The 22,477-nt window shown below is 43.0% G+C and overlaps 1 protein-coding gene across 1 annotated transcript; it reads right to left on the bottom strand.

Moving 5' to 3' along the window:
* Window positions 1-2,286: 2,286 nt before the first annotated feature.
* Window positions 2,287-21,996, bottom strand: ASNS (asparagine synthetase (glutamine-hydrolyzing)). The gene is made up of 12 exons (XM_008148796.3): window positions 21,936-21,996; window positions 17,724-17,994; window positions 12,818-13,055; window positions 9,435-9,620; window positions 9,079-9,180; window positions 8,505-8,632; window positions 7,065-7,191; window positions 5,858-5,964; window positions 5,284-5,384; window positions 3,338-3,419; window positions 3,094-3,249; window positions 2,287-2,612 (listed from the first exon to the last, which is right to left on the bottom strand). Exons 2-12 carry the CDS (start codon window positions 17,970-17,972, stop codon window positions 2,403-2,405), a joined length of 1,686 nt encoding a protein of 561 aa, XP_008147018.2. The 5' UTR covers window positions 17,973-17,994; window positions 21,936-21,996; the 3' UTR covers window positions 2,287-2,402.
* Window positions 21,997-22,477: the final 481 nt, after the last annotated feature.

Below are 22,477 nucleotides of genomic sequence, written 5' to 3'. Positions count from 1 at the left end.
CTTCAAGCCTTCTTACATTTACCTGTGTGCCACCAGTTTCCTCTTCAAATTTCTAATAACCAAATTCATCTTCAATATATTTCAAAATATTGTCCCTACACAACCGATGAGCATTCCAATGAAAATCTTCTACCTGATCATTGGACGTGAAGGGGAGCAGAATTTGCTACCCCAAAATATGCCTCTTTGGGAATACTGATTATTTTAGGTTAATTTTCATCAAGAGCAGACGTGGGAGAAAGCTCTGAAAACCAACTAGAAGCTGCTCTTTGTCAAAGGACATTTATATGTGTGAGGGTGTCTCCCTCACTGCACAGGCCCGCCCCTTCATCATCAAAGGAGACTTACCCACATACCAATCTTACCCTGGTTTGAGGTGCTTTTCCTGGTAACCTCCTGTACTCTCCCCATCCCCAACATCTTTTGTCTTCAGCGGAGGGTGGTATTTAAGGTGATGGCTTCGGAAATGCCAAGTTACTCGGTTGTCCTGGGTCTCTCCCTTGTATTCAGGTGGTATGTTTTTAAACTTTGCTCTTTCTTCTCCTAACCTGTCATGTTCACGTGATTGCTGGAAGGGTAGAGGATAATTTTTTCTCCCAAAAATGTTTCCTTCTTATACTTTCTTTCCCCACCTGGGTTCAGAATGCTTTTTCTTTATGGGAAATGCTTGGCTTGGGTTATTCCTCTAGAACAGAGCTTGGCAAACTGTGGCCCATGAATACTACCAACCTATTTTTATAGTTTTAATAGAACACGGCCCTGCCCATTTCTTCGCACACTGCCTATGGATGCTTCTGCGCTACAATGGCCGAGTTAAACAGTTCCAACAGAGGTCTGCAAAGCCTAAAAGACTGTCTGGCCTTTTGCAGAAAAAGACTGCTGACCCTTGACCAAGAAATAAGAGTCCTGATAAAGTAGTCAGGAAGACATGAGTGGAGTAGGAATGATAAGCCAGGTATGGAAGGTCACCAGGGTGGAAAACCCCTGGTACTTAGCAATGGGCAGAACAGAGAGGACAAGTATTGTAGGGTGGGACCTCGCTCCCAGGGTGCCATTTCCTCCCCTAGCATGTTGCTGGTCACGTGGTTTAGACCCCGATCTTTCATATTATTGTTCATGCAGTTCATACCCTTCCCTAACCTTTCCTGCCCTTGCATGGCACTAGTCATACAGAAGAGCCCCTTAGAGGAGAAACAAGGGGGCCAAAGAAAAACCTTAGACACTTCCCATCCAAGCCCTGGCATAGCCACTCCCTTCAGCATTAAGCACTCAAGGCAATGAGGTCCGGACCCACATCAAATAATCTCAGGAGCAAAGCTTCAGGTCTGTTGACCACACGGAGACAGTTTCAGTCAAACTAGAGATCACATCTAAGCCTCAGTTCTGTTTCAGCTCCAGGCCCAGAAAAGCAGTAAGTCATGGGGGGGCGACACCATGGCTGAATCAAGACCAGCTGCAATGACTAATGATCCCCTACACGAGCACCGACCAATCAGTAGAGACCACAACACTAGAAGGATACACTTGGAACTCTGATGAATATTCTATTGAGAGCCTCCCCTGAAATCTCCCTAAAATCTGCCATTTGGAAAACAGATAAAACCCCTTAAGACAAACGACCCTAAGTGTGCTTCTCCCCGTCCCCCTTAAGCCACACCTATTTTTCCCTTTCTTCCCTCAAGGCACATGCCTTTGCTTTCTTTATACTAAGCAATCAGTGCCCTTCTTCTGCCTCTGTAACTGGTTTCCTGAGCCCACGTAGCCCAGCTGGCTCACTTCTTCTACCTCTGTGACTTTCTAACTAAACTTCTGCTTGTATTTGAGACTTGGTTCTGAAGTCTTTCTTAGCCAAACTTAAGGACCAACGTCCAACATCTGGTGCTGTTCAGCATCAACAGTTCCAGAAGACACACTGCACTGGCACAACAACAACAACAATCCGAATTACTATCTTAGAAAACAGAGCTGTCCTGAACTCTTGCAAAGGACTAACTCCTCCAGAGTCGGCCTAGCCAGCTGTCAGGATGCAGAAAGTACTGAGAGAGGGAAGTCAAGAGAGACCACATGCACTCTGACCAGGCGAGGACTGGAAGGAGGCCCCGTGGGCAAGAGACAAAGCATCCCTGCCAGGAGGGTGCCTGTGCATTCTCGCAGCAAACACCAGGCTGTCCCCCGCGTTCCTCACCCGCTCTCTACCTCACTGTGACATAGTAAAAGCTGCCCAGTTCCTAGTCACCGCTAATGAAAGAACAGTATGAATATAAATGACTGTGGCCATGTTTTACATTTAAGACTTTTATTTTTTTCACCATGTGGGTAGATGAAGCTCAATGCTACCCCTGTAGCCCCCAAGTCCTCTACCCTTCACAATAAGAACATTCACTCTGTGGCTTAGAAAGTGCCTACGCTTTCGTGTCTGACTTGTAATGGGTCAGAGTGCGTGCAGAAGGGTCGGTAGCATTAATCCACCTGGGCATCCAGTAGTGGGTCAGCCAGTCAGCCCGGCCTGGGTAGTGGCGTTCAAAGATTTGACGGTAGTAGTAGCCTTCTTTCGTTTTAGGAGTGTTGAAGGGAAACTTCTGGGCTGCAGCTGCCATCATTGCATCATCAACCTGTAAGAATGAGAGTATAAAACCAAAATGTTTGTGTGTTTTTAAAAACAGCACGGAAATACATGTATTTAATTTGGCTTCATAAAACCAAAAGAGAAAAGAAAGATATGTAAAGGCTTGACTTCATCACCCATCACTTAGAAAGTGTTAAATACCACAAAATGCATAGCTGTGGAACTTTTAAAGAACATTCAGATGCATATTTCTAATCTCTGATGGTTGAGTGTTTTATTCATTTATGCCTCATCGTGTCTGGTGCCCAGCAGGGGCCCAGAGATGTGTTAAATGAAGGTCAGTGATGATTGGTTTAAGTCTCTTCCCTCTTTTAATATGAGATGCTACTTTATAATCCTGTGTGCTAGTTAATTCTTAAAAAAAGAGGAAATCTCTCCTACAGATAACAAAACATTGAAACTAAGCACAAAATAAACTCTATACCCAAATTGTCCTGTTCCAGAAAATACTTTTAAAAGCATCCTACCTGATGTTCAATATGCTCCTGTAAAATCCTAAACCAGGAATTCTTAACTGAGGTTATGCCATCACTGAAGGCTTCTTTCGGTCGCCAGAGAATCTCTTTCGGTAGCAGGTTGGAGTCCTCAAATGTCTCTCTCAGGAGATGCTTTTCTATCCCGTTCTGACATGAAAACAAAAGGAGCATCAGGAGAAGCTCCAGATACAACCAACACCAATGGCCAGTTTTTATCCTGAACTGATGCACCTACCTTGGGAATTCTCATATCAGGCGGCAGAGACAAGTAATAGGAACAAAACCGATGGTCCAGGAATGGGACTCTCAATTCAAGGCTTAAAGGGGAAGAGAAGAGATCCAAATCAAGATGGATATTTAGTGCCTGTCCGTTTAGATCCTGGTTTAGAGTTTCCTAGCAATTCAACCAGCCTCTAAGTATTGTTAAGATTATAATGTCATTTTTTTTCAATCCTCCTGATTGCCCTGTAAGAACACATGAATACATATGTATTACCTCATCTAGGGAGTGAAACAAGCAGTTTGAGAAGAATTACTTTTACTTTCCCTTCTGTGAACAAGTGAACACCTATCTCAAAAAAACAGAGAAAGAATCATGAGTGGCATGGATGATTAAGAACGTCCTTTGCGCCCTAACTGGTTTGGCTCAGTGGATAGAGCATCGGCCTGCAGACTGAAGGGTCCCAGGTTGGATTCCAGTCAAGGGCATGCACCTTGGTTGCGGGTACATCCCCAGCAGGAGGCAGCTGATCGATGTTTCTCTCTTATTGATGTTTCTAACTCTCTATCCCTCTTCCTTCTTCTCTGTAAAAATCAATAAAATATACTTTTTAAAAATGGGATTGCTTTCTTTAAAAAAACAAACAAACAAAAAAACATCCTTTGCCTTGACCTTTCAGACTCAAAGGTTTTTCTGGGTGAGACCATCTCTTGTCCTATTAAAAGCTGTAATAATAATTCAAAAATTTTTGCTCAACTGATTGAAAATTTACATACAAGATTCAGTATAAACCAATGTTCCACGTTCCTCACAGGGGTATCATTTGCATCCTGAATCCTGGTGACTGATGAGGACAAGTGGATAGGACCATAACCACGGATTCAGTTCATTGCCACCCCCATAACTTACTAGTATTACTCTCTAATCTAAGTGTGATTGGTAGAAGCAACAGAAACATTTAATGTTGGTTATTTATCACGTACAGCAAGTGTCTTCAACTCTCCAACAAGACCAGCTAAAAAGTGAAAACTGATAACATATAACTTTCTAATCCTCACTCGGGGACATGTTTTTATTGATTTTAGAGAGAGAGGAAGGGGGAGAGAGAGAGAGACATTGATGTGAGAGAGAAACATCGATCCGTTACCTCCCGCATGCACCCCAACAGGAGATCGAACCCGCAACCTAGGTATGTGCCCTGACTGGGAATCGAACCTGAAACCTTTTGGTGTACAGAAAGATGTTCCAACCAACTGAGCCAACCAACCAGGGAAAAAGTGAAAACTTTATCCAACAGAAATGATACCATAGAAACTGGTTTTATACTCTTATCAAACCTCTTGCATCTTCTTATCCCTACACAGGATCACACAGCATCCAGCAGGCAGGTGCTCAGCACCTGTGACAAGGAATGTGTATAATTTTTACTTCCCTTCAAAACTTAAAAAGAGCTGCAACTGCCTTCCCTCGCGGTTGTTCAGATATGAGCGGAATGTTGTTATGCTGTGAAGGTGGAAACTCGAACTAAAACAGTTGTCGGCAAACCGTGGCTCACGAGCCACACGCAGCTCTTTGGCCCCTGGAGTGTGGCTCTTCCACAAGATGCCACGTGCGGGCGCGCACGTACAGTGCGATTGAAACTTCGTGGCCCGTGTGCAGAAGTCGGTTTTCGGCTCTCAAAAGAAATTTCCATCGTTGTATTGTTGATATTTGGCTCTTGTTGACTAATGAGTTTGCCGACCCCTGGTCTAGAACAACCTGTGAAAGTCCTCTCACATTCCCACAGCAGCACTTTGACTTTAGCCTAATTCCTTTGGGGCTAAGAGACAAGCTTCATTTTCTCTATAAAAAGTTACACCCGGCAACATATAACCAACAGGAAAGAAAAAAAAAAAGTTGGCCATTGCACTTTCTGTGCTTGAGGTTAACTTTTAGCATCGCCTCTCAAAACACCGAGTTACCCGTGGGCAGCAGTGGTTCGATCTGCGCGGAGGACGTCGAACAGGTAGAGCTCCTTCAGCAGCCTCTCGCTCTCCTCCTGGGCCTTCTCTGGAGAAGGAGCCTAGCACACCAACCAACAGCTGACAGTCAGAAAGGCACAGACAGATGTGCTTTGAGCAAATAAAAGCTTTTGCTTCTTACTCTTACACATACTCCAACTCTAAAGGTGGGTGAGGCAAAAAGCCACAGAGTTTAGGGAAGGGAGGGATGCTGTATAAAACATGTCTTCCTCACACCAAAGAACAAATGCAATGGGCACACTGTGTAATAACCACAGTATCACAGGGGATTAAGAAACATGATTCCCTGCTTAAAGAATAGGGATTATCTGACATTATTAAGATTTCTTTCTCCCTCCAAGAAAACACAAAGCAGACAGTGTCAGATTTCCTCATATACCTCCCAAGGTACTCAAAAGTGTTACTGCTATACTGAAAATAGTGAAATAATGAATAATTCCCCCCCCCTTTTTTTTTTCATTTTTCATGTTTTTCTGAATCTAACACCAATATCCTTCCATTTCCAAATGCTTACCTTGTGAAAATATATGTAACCCTGTGTAAGTTCATCTGAGCCTTCTCCAGAGAAGATCACTACACTATCTGTGTTCTTCCGAATGTACTTGGAAATTAAGTACATACCTTAAATAAGAGACAGAAATTGCTATTAATGTCGACATAACTCTTTACCAAAAATGTCTTTTATTTGGCTTTTGGAAACAACTACAAGTTTTGTTCTTAGGTTAGAATCTTACCATTTTTGTATAGTGATAGTGGTATGAAATGTATGAATTTTTTAAGATATTTGCATCATTGTTCAGTTTAGCAAAATTTTAAGGTGGATATTCTTGTATAAAAGCATTAAAATTTTAAAACCTATATGTGAAACTGTGGAATGGTTTTGGGCTATTGCACTGTAAAAGCATAGTTTTAGATTAAGTATACAAAAAATAGTAAGAGAGTTAAGGTTTTGGTAGTTTAAATTTTTTTTAATACTATCCATCCACCAATTTTCACATATAGTCAAATATACTATTTGTTATTAAAAGATGCCCATTGCTTCCTGCTCCACATCCCTGTAAACCAGTATTTGTTCTTAACACTTCCCTAGGCAGACTTTTTAGACATTTTTGTTAATTGCCCCCCCCCCCCCAACGAAGTATTAACACCAGATAAACTGTACAGTATATCTGTTCATGGATTTTGGCTCCCTTGTGAGAGTCCTATCAGATTCTGAGTCTCTTAAAAGAGGCATATCTAAGCCGGTACATATTAGAAGCTCAATAACATTGGATCAGTTTGATTTGAAATATACTTCTGATATTGGTGTGTATCCACCAGATAAAACTAGTATTGCTGATTGATAAGTCATATGATGAAATATTTATCAGAATATATCTAAAATGAGTATTCCTTACAGAAAATTAGTTACAACATAGACCTATTTCCCTATTTGGCCAAGAAATATTATACAGAGAAATTGGGGGAAGAGGTTGCAGAACATATATATCCACTCTTTAGAGAAATATAAAGAGTGATACTATAAACGTGGAAGTTTAACTACATATGTCCCTCTCACTCCAAGAAATTCAGGGAATTCTTAAATGATCTTGTCTTAGACAATTGGTGACTATTTCCATTCATTCTGGAGTATGCTTTGTAAACTGTTGCTTGAAATAATATGCTTAAAACTTATAGTTTTTCAGAATTATAAGTCTTTTTGATATTATAAAACACCTTACCCACTGAAGCGCGAACTGTTGTAATGTCATAAGTTTCCAAGGAAAATATGACTTCATCCAGGGCCTGAATACCTTCCTCATGGTTAAAGAGGACTTCATGGTGTTCACTCCCAATATGATTTGCCACCTGGTTATATAAGGAAATAGCCACACACTTGTTATTGAAAGAAAAGAACTGCCCTTGGAAATGAAACTTGACTCTAGTTCACAATGTCTTATGAACAAACAATAGTGGAAAACTAGGCAAAATAAGGGGAAACGGTTCAGTAGGCCCCCACAATATGGGGAAATGGTTCTCCAGGCCACCACATAGGAGTCCCACCTAGTCAAGTTCCCTTGCCTCCCCCGGTCCCTCCCCTCCACTTAACCACCAAGAGGTAGAACTCCCATCACCCTTTCACTACAAGACTTCAGCCTAACAGTGAGAGGCTTCCAATTAGCATACCACCCCACCCCGAAAACACAAATCTACTTTACCTAAGCTACCTCATAGCTCTCTAGTCCAGCATGGTCCTACTCTAACCTTGGCCATCTTTTGGCCCTCCTGCAATGCCTCATTTTATACCCAGGATGTTATGCCTAAATGAAATGGCCCCTCCCCTTATTCTATTTTCTTTGGCTATTTTGGATTCTTTCATCATTAATCAACTTGCTTTGGGACTGCTCTCTAGCTCTTTCTCCATCATTCTACATCAGTTTTTCCAGATTAGGAATGAGGTCTCCTGCACACTGAATGTGTACTACACCACCTTTACCCATAGTCCTAAACATACTGCTTTATAAAAACAAACAAGACTCAAGCCCTGGCTGGTGTGGCTTAGTTGGTTGGGTGCCATCTCAAGCACCAAAAGATTGCTGGTTTGATTCCCAGTCACAGCACATGCCCACATTGTAGGTTCCATCCCCAGTAGGGGGCTTGCAGGAGGCAGCCAATCAATGTTCTGTTCTCACATCAATGTTTCTCTCTCTCTCTCTTCCTCTCCTTTCCTCTCTCTAGAAATCAATTTTTAAAAATCTTAAAAAAGTAAAATAACAGCTAACATTTGCCAAGTACTTACGACATGCTAGGCTCTACCCTGTGCACTTTTTGTGAATTATATAATTTTCACCTCAAAACTATCCTGTAGTAGATACTATTACTGCCATTACATAAGTGAGGAACTGCCAGGATTTGAAATGAGCAATCAGGCTCCTAAGCCTGAAGGCCTAACACCATTTTCAAAAGGAGAATGATTATCATAGGGTTTTTGTGAGAACTGCATTGACCATGGTAGATAAAAGTACCCAGAATACAGTGTACAACAGAGTTGACACTGGCATTTCATTACATTTTAACATAGTTAATGCTAAACCAATGACCAGAGTCAATATAGCAGAAGTACGGAATCATCATTACTGACTTGATTTTCATTCTAGTAACAGGCGGAGATAGTGGCTGACCTTTCTGGCAGCTAGTAAATCAGGACTGTCTTCCATGCCAATTGCGAAAGTCTGGAAAGGGTACTGGACTTGGGCCTCCTTCAGCTGCTTCACCAGGGTGGCAGCAACCAAACTGGAATCCAAGCCCCCTACGAGCAAGGCGACAGGTGGACTGGTCAGTCATGTGCCGTGCACAGACTGGGACAGATGACTTGCATTCGGATTAAGCACCAAGATTGGAGTTTTATCATTTAAAACCCCCAACTTTTATAAACTGAAAGCCAACGAGAGTAAGAGAAAAATCTAACATAGCCAGTGATCATGGTAACAGTATTTGAATTGGTTCAACAATCACTACACACAACTCTAAAAAATGTTTACTCACTCATCCCAACAATAATTATAGTGTGACTTTAAGTTGCTAAATTACCAGAAATATGAAATGCAGCTTAGAGAAAGCTGTTTCATCCTATAATGGAGAAAAGATTGTCATAAAGTAAATATTTTATAGGCAAAACCTCAGGGATAGCTAACAAATCCTTTAACTTAAATACATGATAAATATAACTGGTTATTTTTTTTTAACGGTCTTCACCTGATAAAAGACAGCCGATCCTTCTGTCTGTCATCAAACGTTTCCTGATGGCATTGTCAAAAAGGATTCGGAGGTTGCTCTTCACGGTTTCTATCTCAAAACCTGTGAACACATAAAGTAAGTGAAACAGCGCCAGGCACGCTCAGGCTGAGTTACTGGCTGCGAAGAGGTATACAGTCATCGACATCTCTCCTGATGGCATTTGCTCACCAGTGGAGTCTGTCAGATCCCACTCTGCCACCTCCAAATTAAATAGGAAACAGATCATCAATAGGAAATCATTCCAAGGATGCATGAGTCTAATCCTCCGTTGGGAGAGAGGTGGGGAATGGGTAGGTGGGCGCTGGCTTTATTACCTGGGGTCAGTTTCTCCACGCTGTCATAGAGGGCGTGTACAGGCTCATCTCTGCAGTGATGATATTTAACCATTTCCACCGATGCAACTTTGCCATTTGGCTTTAAATCCAAAACCTCATAGTGTCCTGGGAGAAAAGGCTCCACTTTTAAAAAAGGAGCTGTGGAGTGCTTCAAGTTAACAAGACCTACAAATTCAAAAGGATAACTTTATTTGAATTAGCACACTTCACAGTAACTTTCATGATTAGTTAATATCCTTTAAATTCCTATTTGTTTTCCCTTTTTAATACAAATGCATGTCCATTGCAGGAGCAAAATGAAATGAGTTTTTGGTAAGTCATTCTAAAAGCGATGAGAAATAAAAACTGTTGCAGTACCCTGGCTGAGATCATTTGGTCTGGAAAAGGGCAATGTTATGAAGGATGTAAAATGTGAGTCAAGAAATTTCAAGGGGTAAATTGAATTTAAGATTATAATTCTATATCATATCAAGTTGTCAGGCCCAAAGGAGACACAGTGGAGGTCTGCTTTTCCCTGTGTTCTCCTTACAGGGGTTTCCTAACAGTACTTAACATATATACTTCTTCTGTGCCATTTGAAATGCCTGAAAATAGACCAACTCAGACATCTCTTAGTACCCACACTGTGACTGGTATTCTAAGGACCCTTTTATTGATCTCATTATCCTTGCTTTCGCCAGTATTAAATCTAGACACTAAGTGAGAAAGGACTTGAAATAAAGCAAAAAGAGGCATGCAGGTAGACCAGATTTTAGGTAAGAGATAAAAGATGACTGTTGCCCTGGCTGGTGTGGCTCAAAGGTTAGAGCACTGGCCCTAAGACCAAAGGGTCTCGGGTTCGATTCCTGGTCAAAGGCATGTACTTCAGTTGCAGGTTCCCCAGCCCCAGTGGGGGTGCATGCAGGAGGTAACCAATCGATGTCTCTCTCTCATGTTGATATTTATACCTCTCTCCCCCTTCTTCCCTCCCTTCCATTCTCTCTGGAAATCAATGGAGGGAAAAAAAAATCCTCATTTTTGCATATTGATCATGTATTCTGTAACCTAAATGAACATAATGGAAGGAATATACAGGGTGGGGCAAAAGTAGGTTTACAGTTGTTCATATGAAAAACAATATTATCCTAGATAATAAAAGCCCAGCGACCATAACGGCAGAACGACCGCTTGACCAGTCACTATGAGGTGCATTGACCATCTACCTCTTGGTTCCTTTCCCCAGCCAGCAGGCTCTAATCGCCAATGGCGAATGGGGAACCAGGGTGGGTGGCGGGGGATGCGGGCGGCACCAGGCCAAGGCCCCCGCCCCACCTGTCACCCCACACATAGAGGGCAACCTGCGGTGGGGGTGGGGCCGGCAAGCAGGCTGAAAAGGCCGACTTCTCGGTCCCTCCCCAGGCTGTCAGGCTCCCATTGCCGATGGGGAATGGGGAACAGGGAACCAGGGTGGGTGGCAGTAGGGGGCGGAGCCGGCTGCCAGCAGCTGGGGAAGATGGCCCCGATTGCAGGCTAGGCCTAGGGACCATACCCATGCACGATTTCATGCGCCAGGCCTCTAGTAATTAATAAAGAATAATACAAGAATAAACTGTTTCATGTACTCATAACCGTAAACCCCACCATAAAGTTATGTACTCATAACTTTAGCCCCACCCTTTATGGGAACGCTACTTTCTGTTCAATTTTCCTGAAATGTAAAACTGCTCTGAAAAGCAGTCTGTTAATTTTTTAAAATATTAAGAAATCAAAGGATTCTCAGCAGGAAAAAAGGATCAAAGAACTAAATAGACATTTCTCTAATGAAGATATACAAATGGCACACAGACAAGAAAAGATGCTTGATATCACTGTCAACAGGAGAATGCAAATCAAAAGGACAATGAAATAGTACTTCATATGTAGTAGGATGGCTAGAATCAAAGTTAGGAAAAAAGTGTCTGTGGGGATGTGGAGAAACTGAAACCCTCATATACTGCTGACAGAGATATAAAATGGCACAGCCACTTCGGAAAACAATCTGCCAATTCCTCAAACAATCAAACACAGAGTTACCACATGACCCAGCGAGTCCACCCCTTAGGGATATATCCAAGAGAAATGAAAACATATGTCCAAACAAAAACTTGCACACAAATGTTTATAGTAGCATTATTCAAAATAGCCAAAAGGGAGAAACAATCCCCATGTCCACCCATTGACAAATGGATAAACAAAATGTGGTATATCCATGTAACAAAATACCTTTGGCCATAAAAAGTAAAAAAAAAAAAAAAAAAAAGTAAGTACAATACATGCTAATAGATAGACAAATCTTGAAAACATTATGCAAGTGAAAGAAGCCCATCACAAAAGACCACATGACATGATCCCATTCATATGAAATGTCTTGAATAGGAAAATCCAGAGAGGTTCAACAATTGATGGATATAGAGGGATGGGGAGTGACAAAGCGTACAGAGTTTCTTTTTTAGGTGATGAAAAATTTTCTAAAACTCACAGGAGTTTTGGTTGCAGATATCTGTGAATATACTAAAAACCGCTGAATTATATACTTTAAATGGGTGAATTGTAAGGTATGTGGATTATATTATCAATAAGCTGTTTTCAGAATGCTAAATAAGTATTTGCTATAGCTATGGCCTGGTTCCACAGTGCAACAATTGCAGGGCCAATCCTAATATTATAATACCAGAGGCTCGGTGCACACATTCGTGCACTGGTCGGGCCCCTTGGCGTGGCCTGCGGGGATTGTGCAGAAACCGGCAGTCCAATGCCACCTGCTGCTCCTGCCTGCCACTCCCGCTCATCCCGGCCCTGCTGCACCTGCCACGGGCTTGTGCCCAGTCAGTCCCGATCGGAGAGGCTCGTGCCTCTGCAGCTGCACTCGCCAGCCAGCCATGAGCCCTGTGTCTGGCGTCCGTCGGTCAGCTGAGCGGCGCTCCCACTGTGGGAGCCCACTGACCACCAGGGAGCAGCTTCTGCATTGAGTGTCTGCCCCCTTATGATCAATGTGCATCATAGTGACCTGTCGACCAGTTGTTTTAAGCTTTTATATATATATATATATAGATAGATGATAGAGGTAAACTTGCCAAGACATATGGGATCAAACTATATGCAAAGCATATTAGCACAACAAAAATTAAGTGAATTTACTACATAGATTTATACTTCAAGGATTACAGAATTTAAGTGCTAAAAGGAGAATCCAACTACTTGGTTTAAAAAACACAAGCCAGAGGGTGTCAGTCAATTGTAAAATTCTGTATTGCCCCTATGGAATTTGCAAATATGACCTAGGGGAAAAAAATACATAAAATCCAGGATAATAATGAAAATCTGTAGAAAAAATATATCATTACCTTTAGCTTCTGAACACACAGCCAAAAATCCATCCTCTGTCATGGCTCTAAATAACGGTCTGACTCCATAGGTATCTCTGCCCAGGAACACTTTCTTATTCGCTGTATCCAGTAAAATAAACGCAAATACCCCATCCAACAGACTAGCAGTTTGCTCAATTCCTCCTTTGTTATAAAGATGAAGGATTATCTCACCATCCACTTTGGTTTGATATTCAAATGCAAAATGGTGTTGCAGCTTAAGGAAGCAATAGCAAAATTAAAGTGTTAGAATCCTTGCATTCACTAATAATTATTTTTTAAATTTATTTACTAGAGGCCCAGTGCACGAAATTTGTGCACAGGTACAGTCCCTAGGCCTGGCCTGCGATCAGAACCATCTTCCCTGGCTTCCCGCAGCTGGTCCCAGCCCCGCCCCCACCACTCACCCCCAGTTCCCCATTCACCATTGGGCGATCGGAGCCTGCCGGCCGAGGAAAAGGATCAAGAGGTGGTCAATGCGCCTCATAGTGACTGGTCGAGCGGTCGTTCTGGTAGTTCCATCATTAGGGTCAATTTGCATATTACCCTTTTATTATATAGGATTTTTTATTTATTAAGGTTTTACATATATGTCCTTATCCCCCTTTTCCCCCCAACCCCCCCCCCCATTCATGCCCTCACTCCCCTGGTGTCTGTGTCCATTGATTAGGCTTATATGCATGCATACAAGTCCTTTGGTTGATCTCACTAATAATTTTTTAATGCCAAGTTCTTTCAATATTTCTATGCTCAATAATCATTTCATGCACTTGAGTGGTTTAGAAGAATCATGGCATTCCGTGAAAATTTTAGTTGCATTCTCATAAACAGAATGGGGAGATAATGCACCAGAATAGCAATGCTTGGAGGTATGGAGGGGTGGGCAAAAGTAGGTTTATAGCTGTTTGTATGGAAAATAATACAATGATTAATAAATAATAATACAAGAACAGACTCTGTTTCGCATACTCACAACTGCAAACCCACTTTTGCCCACCCCTGTATACATGTAAGTTAAGCAAATGGGTTGTCCGGTTGCCATGACCCTAAAAATGTATCTTCTACTATTGTGAAATTTTGGTTTCCAAATGTAGTATTGACTGAGTTTCTTCTAGTTCAGCCTAAAAGACCCACCTACGGAAATAGAAAGCAAAAGCACAAACTTATTTGGCACGATTCCCCGGCAAATAAATAATAATAGAGACACGTGGTCTAAAACAAAGCTGCAGGTCCCTGGAGGAGGACATTCAGTCTCCCCACTGTGCAGTGGAATTACAGGGACTTCTCACAGACGCACAAAACGGCAGTGGAGCTGATTAGAGCACATGCTCCAACCGTCACTGTCACCGCAGAGTAAGGAAGTTGAAGTTATGCCCCCAAACCCCCTGGATCTCCATCATCACTGGCAAACTGTGCTCAATTCATGATTTTCAGCTGACAATGCAGAGAAAAAGGTTCCTATAAAATCAGGTGGAAATTCTAGATAAGTTTTAACATTTAAAACATATTTTTAATTTTCAAAAAGTAAGTCTAGCCTGGCTGGCGTGGCTCAGTGGTTGAGCGTCGACCTATAAACCAGGAGCACAGTCAGGGCACATGCTCAGGTTGCAGGCTCAATCCCCAGCGTGGGGTGTACAGGAGGTAGCCGATCAATGATTCTCTCTCATCACTGATGTTTCTCTCTCTCTCTCCCTTCCTCTCTGAAATCAATAAAAAATATATGTTTTTAAAAAAATTTACATGTTTGTATACATATGGCCTATGAAACATGCTTCACAATCTCCCTCACTTTATAAACCTGTGGACCTTCTGTGTCTAAGCCCCCCACAGAACACAGTCCAAAAATGGGGGTGGGCCGCCTCCAGTGACTACAAAGCCACCTCTTGGTTGCCTCTCCCTGCTCTAAGAGACCGTCAGAGATGATCCCTGTCCCTGGCAGGTGAGGTGTGGGAACGGTCTTCTGCTGACCCTTCTGGACTTAAGTACCTGAGGGATGAGTGACCCTAAAGTATCCAATGATTTCAGCAAGCAGCAGCTTCCCAAATCTTCCCTCCACTACCATGTCATCACCGCTCTTGGGCGTAAACTTTGCAGGTGATTTATGGGTTAATGATTCACATGTGCCACCTCCCACTCTCCTGAGAGAGAAGCTCCCATATCTTGCTACCTTCTGGAAATCACAGAGCCCTTGGACTTGGCTGCAAGGCCCTGCCGCTCCCTGCAGGGAGAGGGCCTCCTCTATGCCCCAGCCTTTACTCAGATTCCTCCTCTCCTTGCCTTATTCTCCCTCCACTCCCAATACACCTCAGGCTGCATTTTAGTGGTAGTAGTAAATTTTATTTTCATCAACAAAAGGAGGGCTTTGGAGCTTCTGTTGCAGAATACTTTACAAGAGCCTAAAATGTCCATTCTTTAGACAGGTTTCTAGCTGCTCACACTGCATTACCACAGATGACAGATAGAAGCAATGGAACCTCTCTGCTTTTGACAATACAACATACTTGGCTGATTTAAAATAGAAATATTTTAAAAATACTTAACTTTTTATAACTATTAACAAAGCACACAAAAGCAGCAATGCAGTTCAAGTAAACAAGGAATTTCCTGTCTCGTTTAAGGCAAAAGTCAGGCTAATAGTACCATAATACAACCTAGCATGCTTGTGCATTTGGTACTAATTTGGCTTAAGAAAGGAGTTTTAACGGCTCCCCTCCTGGACTTCCCTAGCATGAAACTCCATTCTTACCTTCCCTGTTCACCATGTTGTCTTCAAACACCTAGACCCGTGGTCGGCAAACCGCGGCTCGCGAGCCACATGCGGCTCTTTGGCCCCTTGAGTGTGGCTCTTCCACAAAATACGTGTGGGCGCGCACGTACAGTGCGATTGAAACTTCGTGGCCCATGCGCAGAAGTCGGTTTTCGGCCTGGGCGAGTCTATTTTGAAGAAGTGGCGTTAGAACACACAAGGGGCCAAAGAGCCGCATGTGGCTCGCGAGCCGCGGTTTGCCGACCACTGACCTAGACAAATGATGCCTGATGTATATATACTAGGCCCTTAATAAATGTGAAAGGCATTTGATGAGTAACTATAAAAACTTTTCAAATGAGAAGTCTGTAATTGAGTGTTCCTATAAGCAGACAACAAACAATGGCAAAAGCTACGGTTTAGAGATAAACACTAAAAGTCCAAAGGGTGGAGAGAATATAAAACCCTACCCACGAATGATAGGTGTGTAACAAGAAGGCTCAAAAAATACCCAGAGATATGAACCTTGAATGAAATCTGGCTCAAAACCAATAAACAAACTAACTAACAATAAAAAAAAACACCCAGCTATAAATATATTCCTGGGAAACTTGGAAAAATATAAACTAGATATTAGAAGGTATTATGGATTCTTAGTTTTAATGATAGTATTGGTATTAGGTTGGAGAATGTCCTCATTCTTAAGAGATATATACTTGCATGTTTAGAAGAGTCATAGTATTTGTAATATACTCTAAATACAACAAAAAATAAATGTGTGTGTATAAATATAGAGAAACAGAGATAAAGCAAATATGGCAAAACATTAACAGTTATTCAACTGGTTTTCATTGTTCTGTTCCTTTTTTACAGAGAGGAAGGGAGAGGGATAGAGAGTTAGAAGCATCCATAAGAGAGAGACATCGATCAGCTGCCTCCTGCACACCCCCTACTGGGGGTGTGCCCGCAACCAAGGTACATGCCCTTGACCTGGAATTGAACCTGGGACCCTTCAGTCCGCAGGTCGACGCTGTATCCACTGAGCCAAACCAGTTAGGGCTGTTCTGTTCCTTTTAAAATTAAAAGTTGGAAAGAAGGATGACAAAAAAACCTGCAAAGTTTAGATTGAACTTTTCTTTATGAAGCATTAGCCAAATAATTCCAGATTGGAAGGTTCTTAGTAAATTTAGCTTCCTCAGGTTAGAATTTCCATCCCCTCACCCATTCTCATCCTAAGAGTAAACTTTTACCAGATTGGAAAGTTGTTCCAATTTTAATGCTGCTAAAAGTCGTACTTCTTGCATTTAATTGCATCTGGCTACCTTTCTGTCTTTTGTTCTGATTAAGTGGAAGAATGCAGTCACAATAAATATCTTAAGGACAGCATTATAGGAAAGCTACAAGTATGATCACCTCCAAACTATTAAATCTCAAATCTCTGTGCTCTTAGAATGATATGCCAACTCCATACTATACCAAGTCCTACTTGATCCGTTCCTGCCTGCCTTCCCAACCCTAACTTGTTTTCTTAAGACAATCTGAGGACAGCTTCCCGCCTTTCTACACCTGCTAGTCCCTCTACAGGAAATGCTCTTCCCAGTGCTGGCTGATGCTTGTCCATTGCCTCTCAGTTCGAGTGTCAATTTCTCAAGAGACCCCCCCACCCCCACTCTGACTACCCTTCCCAAAACTGGATCCCCCATATCCACCAGCTCCATATTCATTTCAGGATGCTGTTACGTGTACAATGACTTTTTTTGTCTTCTCCCTAAATAGAACAAGCTCCTTTACAGGGCAAACCTACCTCTCTATTTACTACTGAATCCCCAGCACCTAACACCGAGCCTAGCACAGGCTCTAATGATGGGGGGGGGGGGGGGGGGGGGGGGGGGGGCGGGGGTGGATACCAAGAGTTAAAAAACCTGAATTGTAATTCACATTTTATCTTTTCTGTGTGTGACCAAGTCACTTCACCCTTCTGCTCATCAGTGCCCAGTCTATATAATTGGAACAAATGAGTTCATGAACATGGAAATGTTTTTGAAAGTAAAAACCATTATATAAAATATGTAAAAATAATTACATCCAGTGAGCTCAGACTTAATCACATCAAGATATCTTCTGGTTCATTCTGTTTACCTTCCGGTGGTTGTAGATTTCTCCGTTGTAACATAGCCACAAATAAGGATATTTCTTTACTCGAATTGGCTGCATTCCAAACAGCTGGTCAACCACCGCCAACCGGTGAAATCCAAAGCAGCAGTTGGTATATCCATTGACATTCTCAAAGCGAAAGGCATCCGGACCCCTGTGTGCGATCTTCATAGCACTCAGACACTGAACAGAAAGGCAGTCATCACTGCCAAAGAGGGCCCAAATGCCACACATGGTCAGGGAAGCGACGTGTTCTCTGTGGAGGGAAAGCAGACCCGTTAAATACTCAGGATCCGATCCGAGTTTGTACTACATCTTGATTCCAAAAACCTGCATAAACCATTTCAAAGACTGAAATATAAACTATCGTGTCTACAGCATAGGACGGCAGGCCAACAGGAGTAGAAAATAACTTAATCTACTTACAAGTATTCAGGAAAGATGGATGGCCTTTTTGTCCGGTCAGCGATAGCAGCTTAGCACCCAAAGCCTGCATCTCTCTCATCTTGGGATTTGGTCGGCTAGAGCTGGCAGTGAGTGTTCAGGCCACATCCTATTGGGCATGCTAGGGTCACTCCCAAAATACAGACGCCCTGTAGGCTGGCTAATACCCAGCCCTACTCTCTCCAGCCCAGAATCTCAAAAGCCCTCAAAAGTGCATGAGACTCTCTAGATTCCGACAGTATCCTCAGGGGTCTCCTTGACAATTAAATGTATATCCCTTTACCTGTACTAACTGCACATAGAAGATAGCGGGTGGAATGGAAGATGATACATACTGCTAAAGTGTAATAGGAAGGCCCTAAGCGGTTTGGCTTAGTGGATAGAGCGTCGGCCTGCGGACTGAATGGTCCCAGGTTCGATTCCGGTCAAGGGCATGTACCTTGGTTGCGGGCACATCCCCAGTAGAGGGTGTGCAGGAGGCAACTGATCGATATTTCTCTCTCATCGATGTTTCTAACTCTCTATTCCTCTCCCTTCCTCTCTGTAAAAAAAAAAAAAATCAATAAAATATATATTTTTTAAAAAAAAAAAAAATAGACAGCTGTTATAAGCGTTTCACAACTTCTAGCTTACCACTAAGTGATTTATTCAAATGTGATCAAAGAAATTATAAAGAGAAAAGGCAAGCAATATTATCTGATACAGATATTCTGGCTTTATAACAACAACAAAAATTACACTGACAGAAATACACAATGTTCACCATCCAATTGTCCTAAATGGAGGGTCTCAAATATTTTTGTCGTCTCAAAGCTGCCTTGGTCAGTAAACAAGCAGAGTAGATGGGCCATAGTGATGACATCTCTGAAAAACAGCTGGGTTCATCCCGTAGGCCAATAAGTAAATAGATAATTCCTACAAATGTTAATTATCTGGCAACTTAAAATTTTCAACTGTGAAATAAAGGGCTGTTTTATTTGGATGCTGCCAGCTCAGAACAGTTATTTTATCAAAATAGTAATTTGGAAATGATTGATTTTGGTATTTTTTAAAAATGTAAATTTGCAGCAAATGCCCAGATAATTTGGGACAAAGATCATAAAGAAATATATAGATATACTCATGTTATATCAATCATTTTGAGCAATCTTCTGAGGGTATTTCATTTGTATCTAAATGAACCTCAAAGCTCCATTTGGCCTCTTAATGAGACTAGAACAAATTAATTGAATACGGTATTAACACAAGCAACTGGGAAATACAGTATATGTCTTATGCCAGTCCCTTCCACACAACTTGGCCAAATACCCAATAATGTGATTTAGTGGGAAAATTCACTGAGATTTAAGTATGACTATTTATAATTCACCTACTTTTGACTCCAGACATGTATACAATGGAATATTACTAAGCCATAAAAAGGAAGTTTGTCATCTGCAACAAATTATATGGACCGTGAGGTTATAATGCTAAGTGAAATAATTCCAAAGAAGATAAATACTATAATGATTTAACTTATACACGGAATCTAAAAAATAAAACAAAAACTCATAGATATAGAGAACAACAGATCAGTGGCTACCAGAGGAAAAAGGGGTCGGAGGATTGGCAAAAGGTGTGAAGGGGGTCAACTGTGTGGCAATGGATAATAACTAGACTTTTGGTAGCGGTCATTTTGTAGTGTACACAGCTATCAAATTACAGTGCTGTACAACTGAAACTTCAATTTTACAAAAAGTGGGCTGGAAAAGTGCTCTGAAAACCACGTGAGGTCATTAGCCAATCACCTATTTACCTAGGTCCTACTAATGTTGCTTAGAAAATCCCTAAGCCTGCTAAAGATAAATACTAACCACTAGCTTGGAAGGGAAAAGGCGGGAACAAGTTTGTGAAGCACACTTACTTCTCCAGCAGAAAAAAAAAGCAGATTAAAACCATCATCTATTGCATTTGTTGGAACCAGTCTCATTAGAGGGCAAAGGTCCTACTGCTATTACTTGTTCCCAGTAATTATCCATATCTATAATAATAAAAGGGTAATATGCTAATTAGACCAGACATCCTTCAGGACAAAACCAGGGCTGCAAGGGAAGCCGGGTCCCAGGTGCCTGCCAGTGGCCAGAGCGAAGCCCGGGTCCCGGTGCCAGAGGGAAGCTGGTGCTGGCAGCTGGGGGAAGGAAGGCCTACTCTTGCAGGAATTTCGTGCCAGTAGGGCCTCTAGTTTCCTCATAAACTTCTAGAGCAGTGCTGTCCAACACAAATGGGAGCCACATATGTAACTTTAAATATGCTAGTAGCTCCATTAAAATAAAAGAGAGAGAGAATGTGAAATTAACAATAAAAATATTTTATTTAGCACATTTTACCAAAAATAGTATCATCTGAACATTTAATCAGTACAGTATTAACAATTATATCAAGGAGGCATTTCGCCATTGGGACTAGCACATCTCAACTGGGACTAGCCAGCATTTAAAGTTCTCAGTACAGTCACATGTGGCTAGTCCCTACCGAATTGGATAGTGGTTTTGGTGCATTACATTCTGATTACCAACTACTTAGACTTCATGTCACTTTATTTTTACATTAAGATCTGAGCAACCAACTCCTGGTCAGGTTCCCAACCAGGAGTTGCTTCTATTTTTTTATTTTTTTTATTTTTATTGCTCACCCAAGGATATTTTCCCACTGACCTTTAGAGCAAGAGAGTGGGAGGGAGGGAGAGCAGAGGGAAAGAGAGAGACATACACATGGGCTGGTTGCCTCCCGCACTCCCCCTGATCTGGGCCGGGGAATCGAACCAAAAAAACCGAGGTATGTGCCCTTGACCAGGAATCGAACCCGCTACCCTTCGGTCCGCAGGCGATGCTCTGAACAACCGGCCAGGAGGGCAAGACTAAATTGCTTCTAATTAATCTTACTGCAATGCGATCAATCAATGAAAAAAAAAAAAAAAAAAAAAGAGTTCTCGGTGCTTTTAAATTACTATTAGTCAAGCACCCAGAGCAACAGACGCTGGGTCAGTGGGCCACGGGATGAGAAGAAAACTGGTCTTTTATTCAAAATAGTAACATGAATATGAAGTTAGTTCAATTGAACAGATAATCCACTGAAAACGAGTAAGCCAGTTCTTTTGCCTTTTTCTGTACCACGCCGCCTGTCGCCCTCCACAGATCTCTTTCCATAGGTTTTGTTCAGCAAGTCACCTGAGTGGGGGGGGGGGGGGGGGGGGGGGGGGGGGTGTTTAGGTAAAAGAGGCGCAGCCAGAGGTGAGAGGGAAGTACAGATCCCCAGGCCGAGACCCACAACCCCGACACCGCCCCTTCTGGACCAGCACCAGGCTACCAAATCCCCCTGGGACTCTCAACAGCACCCGGCCACGTGCACCCTCCAGCCGGTGCACGGGAAGGTCTCGGGACTGCGACAATGTCCACAGGCCTCCACGCAATATAATAACAAATAGTAAAATTCACAGGGGGCAACTCAGGCTGCCGCTGCCCTCCCGGTCTACGCTCACGGACCCCTCCCTCTGCAGACCGATACGGAGGTCTTCCCTCTCCCGCCGGCTCCAGGGTGCGCAGCAACAGGCCCCGCCCTCTTCACCCTGCAGGAGCCGCAGCATCCGCTGAGCCCGGATCCGCATCAGCCCTCCCATCGGCGGGGCCAGGCAGCAGCGCATCCTCCTCCCGCCCCCGGGGCAGCCCCGAGGCAAGCGGGGAGAGGCGCTGCGCTGGGCGCGGGAGCCGGGCTTACCTGGGCGCGAGCAGGGCGGGCGAGCAGGTGGCACGGGAGCACAGACCTGGGCAGCGGGCGGCAGGCGGGCGGGGCGGCGCGGCCGGCCTCCTTCCACTTTATACCGCCTGCCTCCTGTAATGCGTGCGGGAAGTTTCATCATGCCCGCGAGAGCCAACCAGCGCGAGCCGGGGCGTGGCCGTGGGCGTGGGCGTGGGCGTGGCCGGGCGGGAGGGCGGGACAGGGCGGGGAGCCAGGGGTGCGAGGAGCTGGGAGAAACGCTCCTGTTTCCAGCTCCTTCGAGTGTTATTGCACTTGCTGAAGAATAGCTTCAGAGGTCAGTCCAGGGGGCCCATTGACACCTGGGGTTACCCTGCCTGCTGTTCTGACAATTAGGGGATCTTCTGCACTCGGTTCTTAAGGGGAGGTTATTTTGAGTTGTAATGAGATAGATAGCATTGTGGAGACGAAAAAAATCAATTTCCCTTCTTGAGTGCTATGGCTCTGCAGAGTTCTCATCACGTTAGTACTTAGACTTTCAGGACGGCAGGAACCCCAGTCAT

Source organism: Eptesicus fuscus, chromosome 14 (genome assembly GCF_027574615.1).
Source record: "Eptesicus fuscus isolate TK198812 chromosome 14, DD_ASM_mEF_20220401, whole genome shotgun sequence".
In the NCBI taxonomy this organism is placed as follows: Eukaryota; Metazoa; Chordata; class Mammalia; order Chiroptera; family Vespertilionidae; genus Eptesicus; species Eptesicus fuscus.
Note: the sequence above shows the minus strand (reverse complement) of the source record. Positions and strands in the feature narration are given on the sequence as shown.

Coding starts and splice junctions, on each gene's coding strand:
- ASNS (XM_008148796.3), bottom strand. CDS start 17,972: ATGTGTGGCATTTGGGCCCTCTTTGGCAGTGATGACTGCCTTTCTGTT. Junction 7,192..8,504: donor ATTTACTAGCTGCCAGAAAG/GTCAGCCACTAT, acceptor TTATATAACCAG/GTGGCAAATCATATTGGGAG. Junction 3,250..3,337: donor CTGATATGAGAATTCCCAAG/GTAGGTGCATCA, acceptor TTTTCATGTCAG/AACGGGATAGAAAAGCATCT.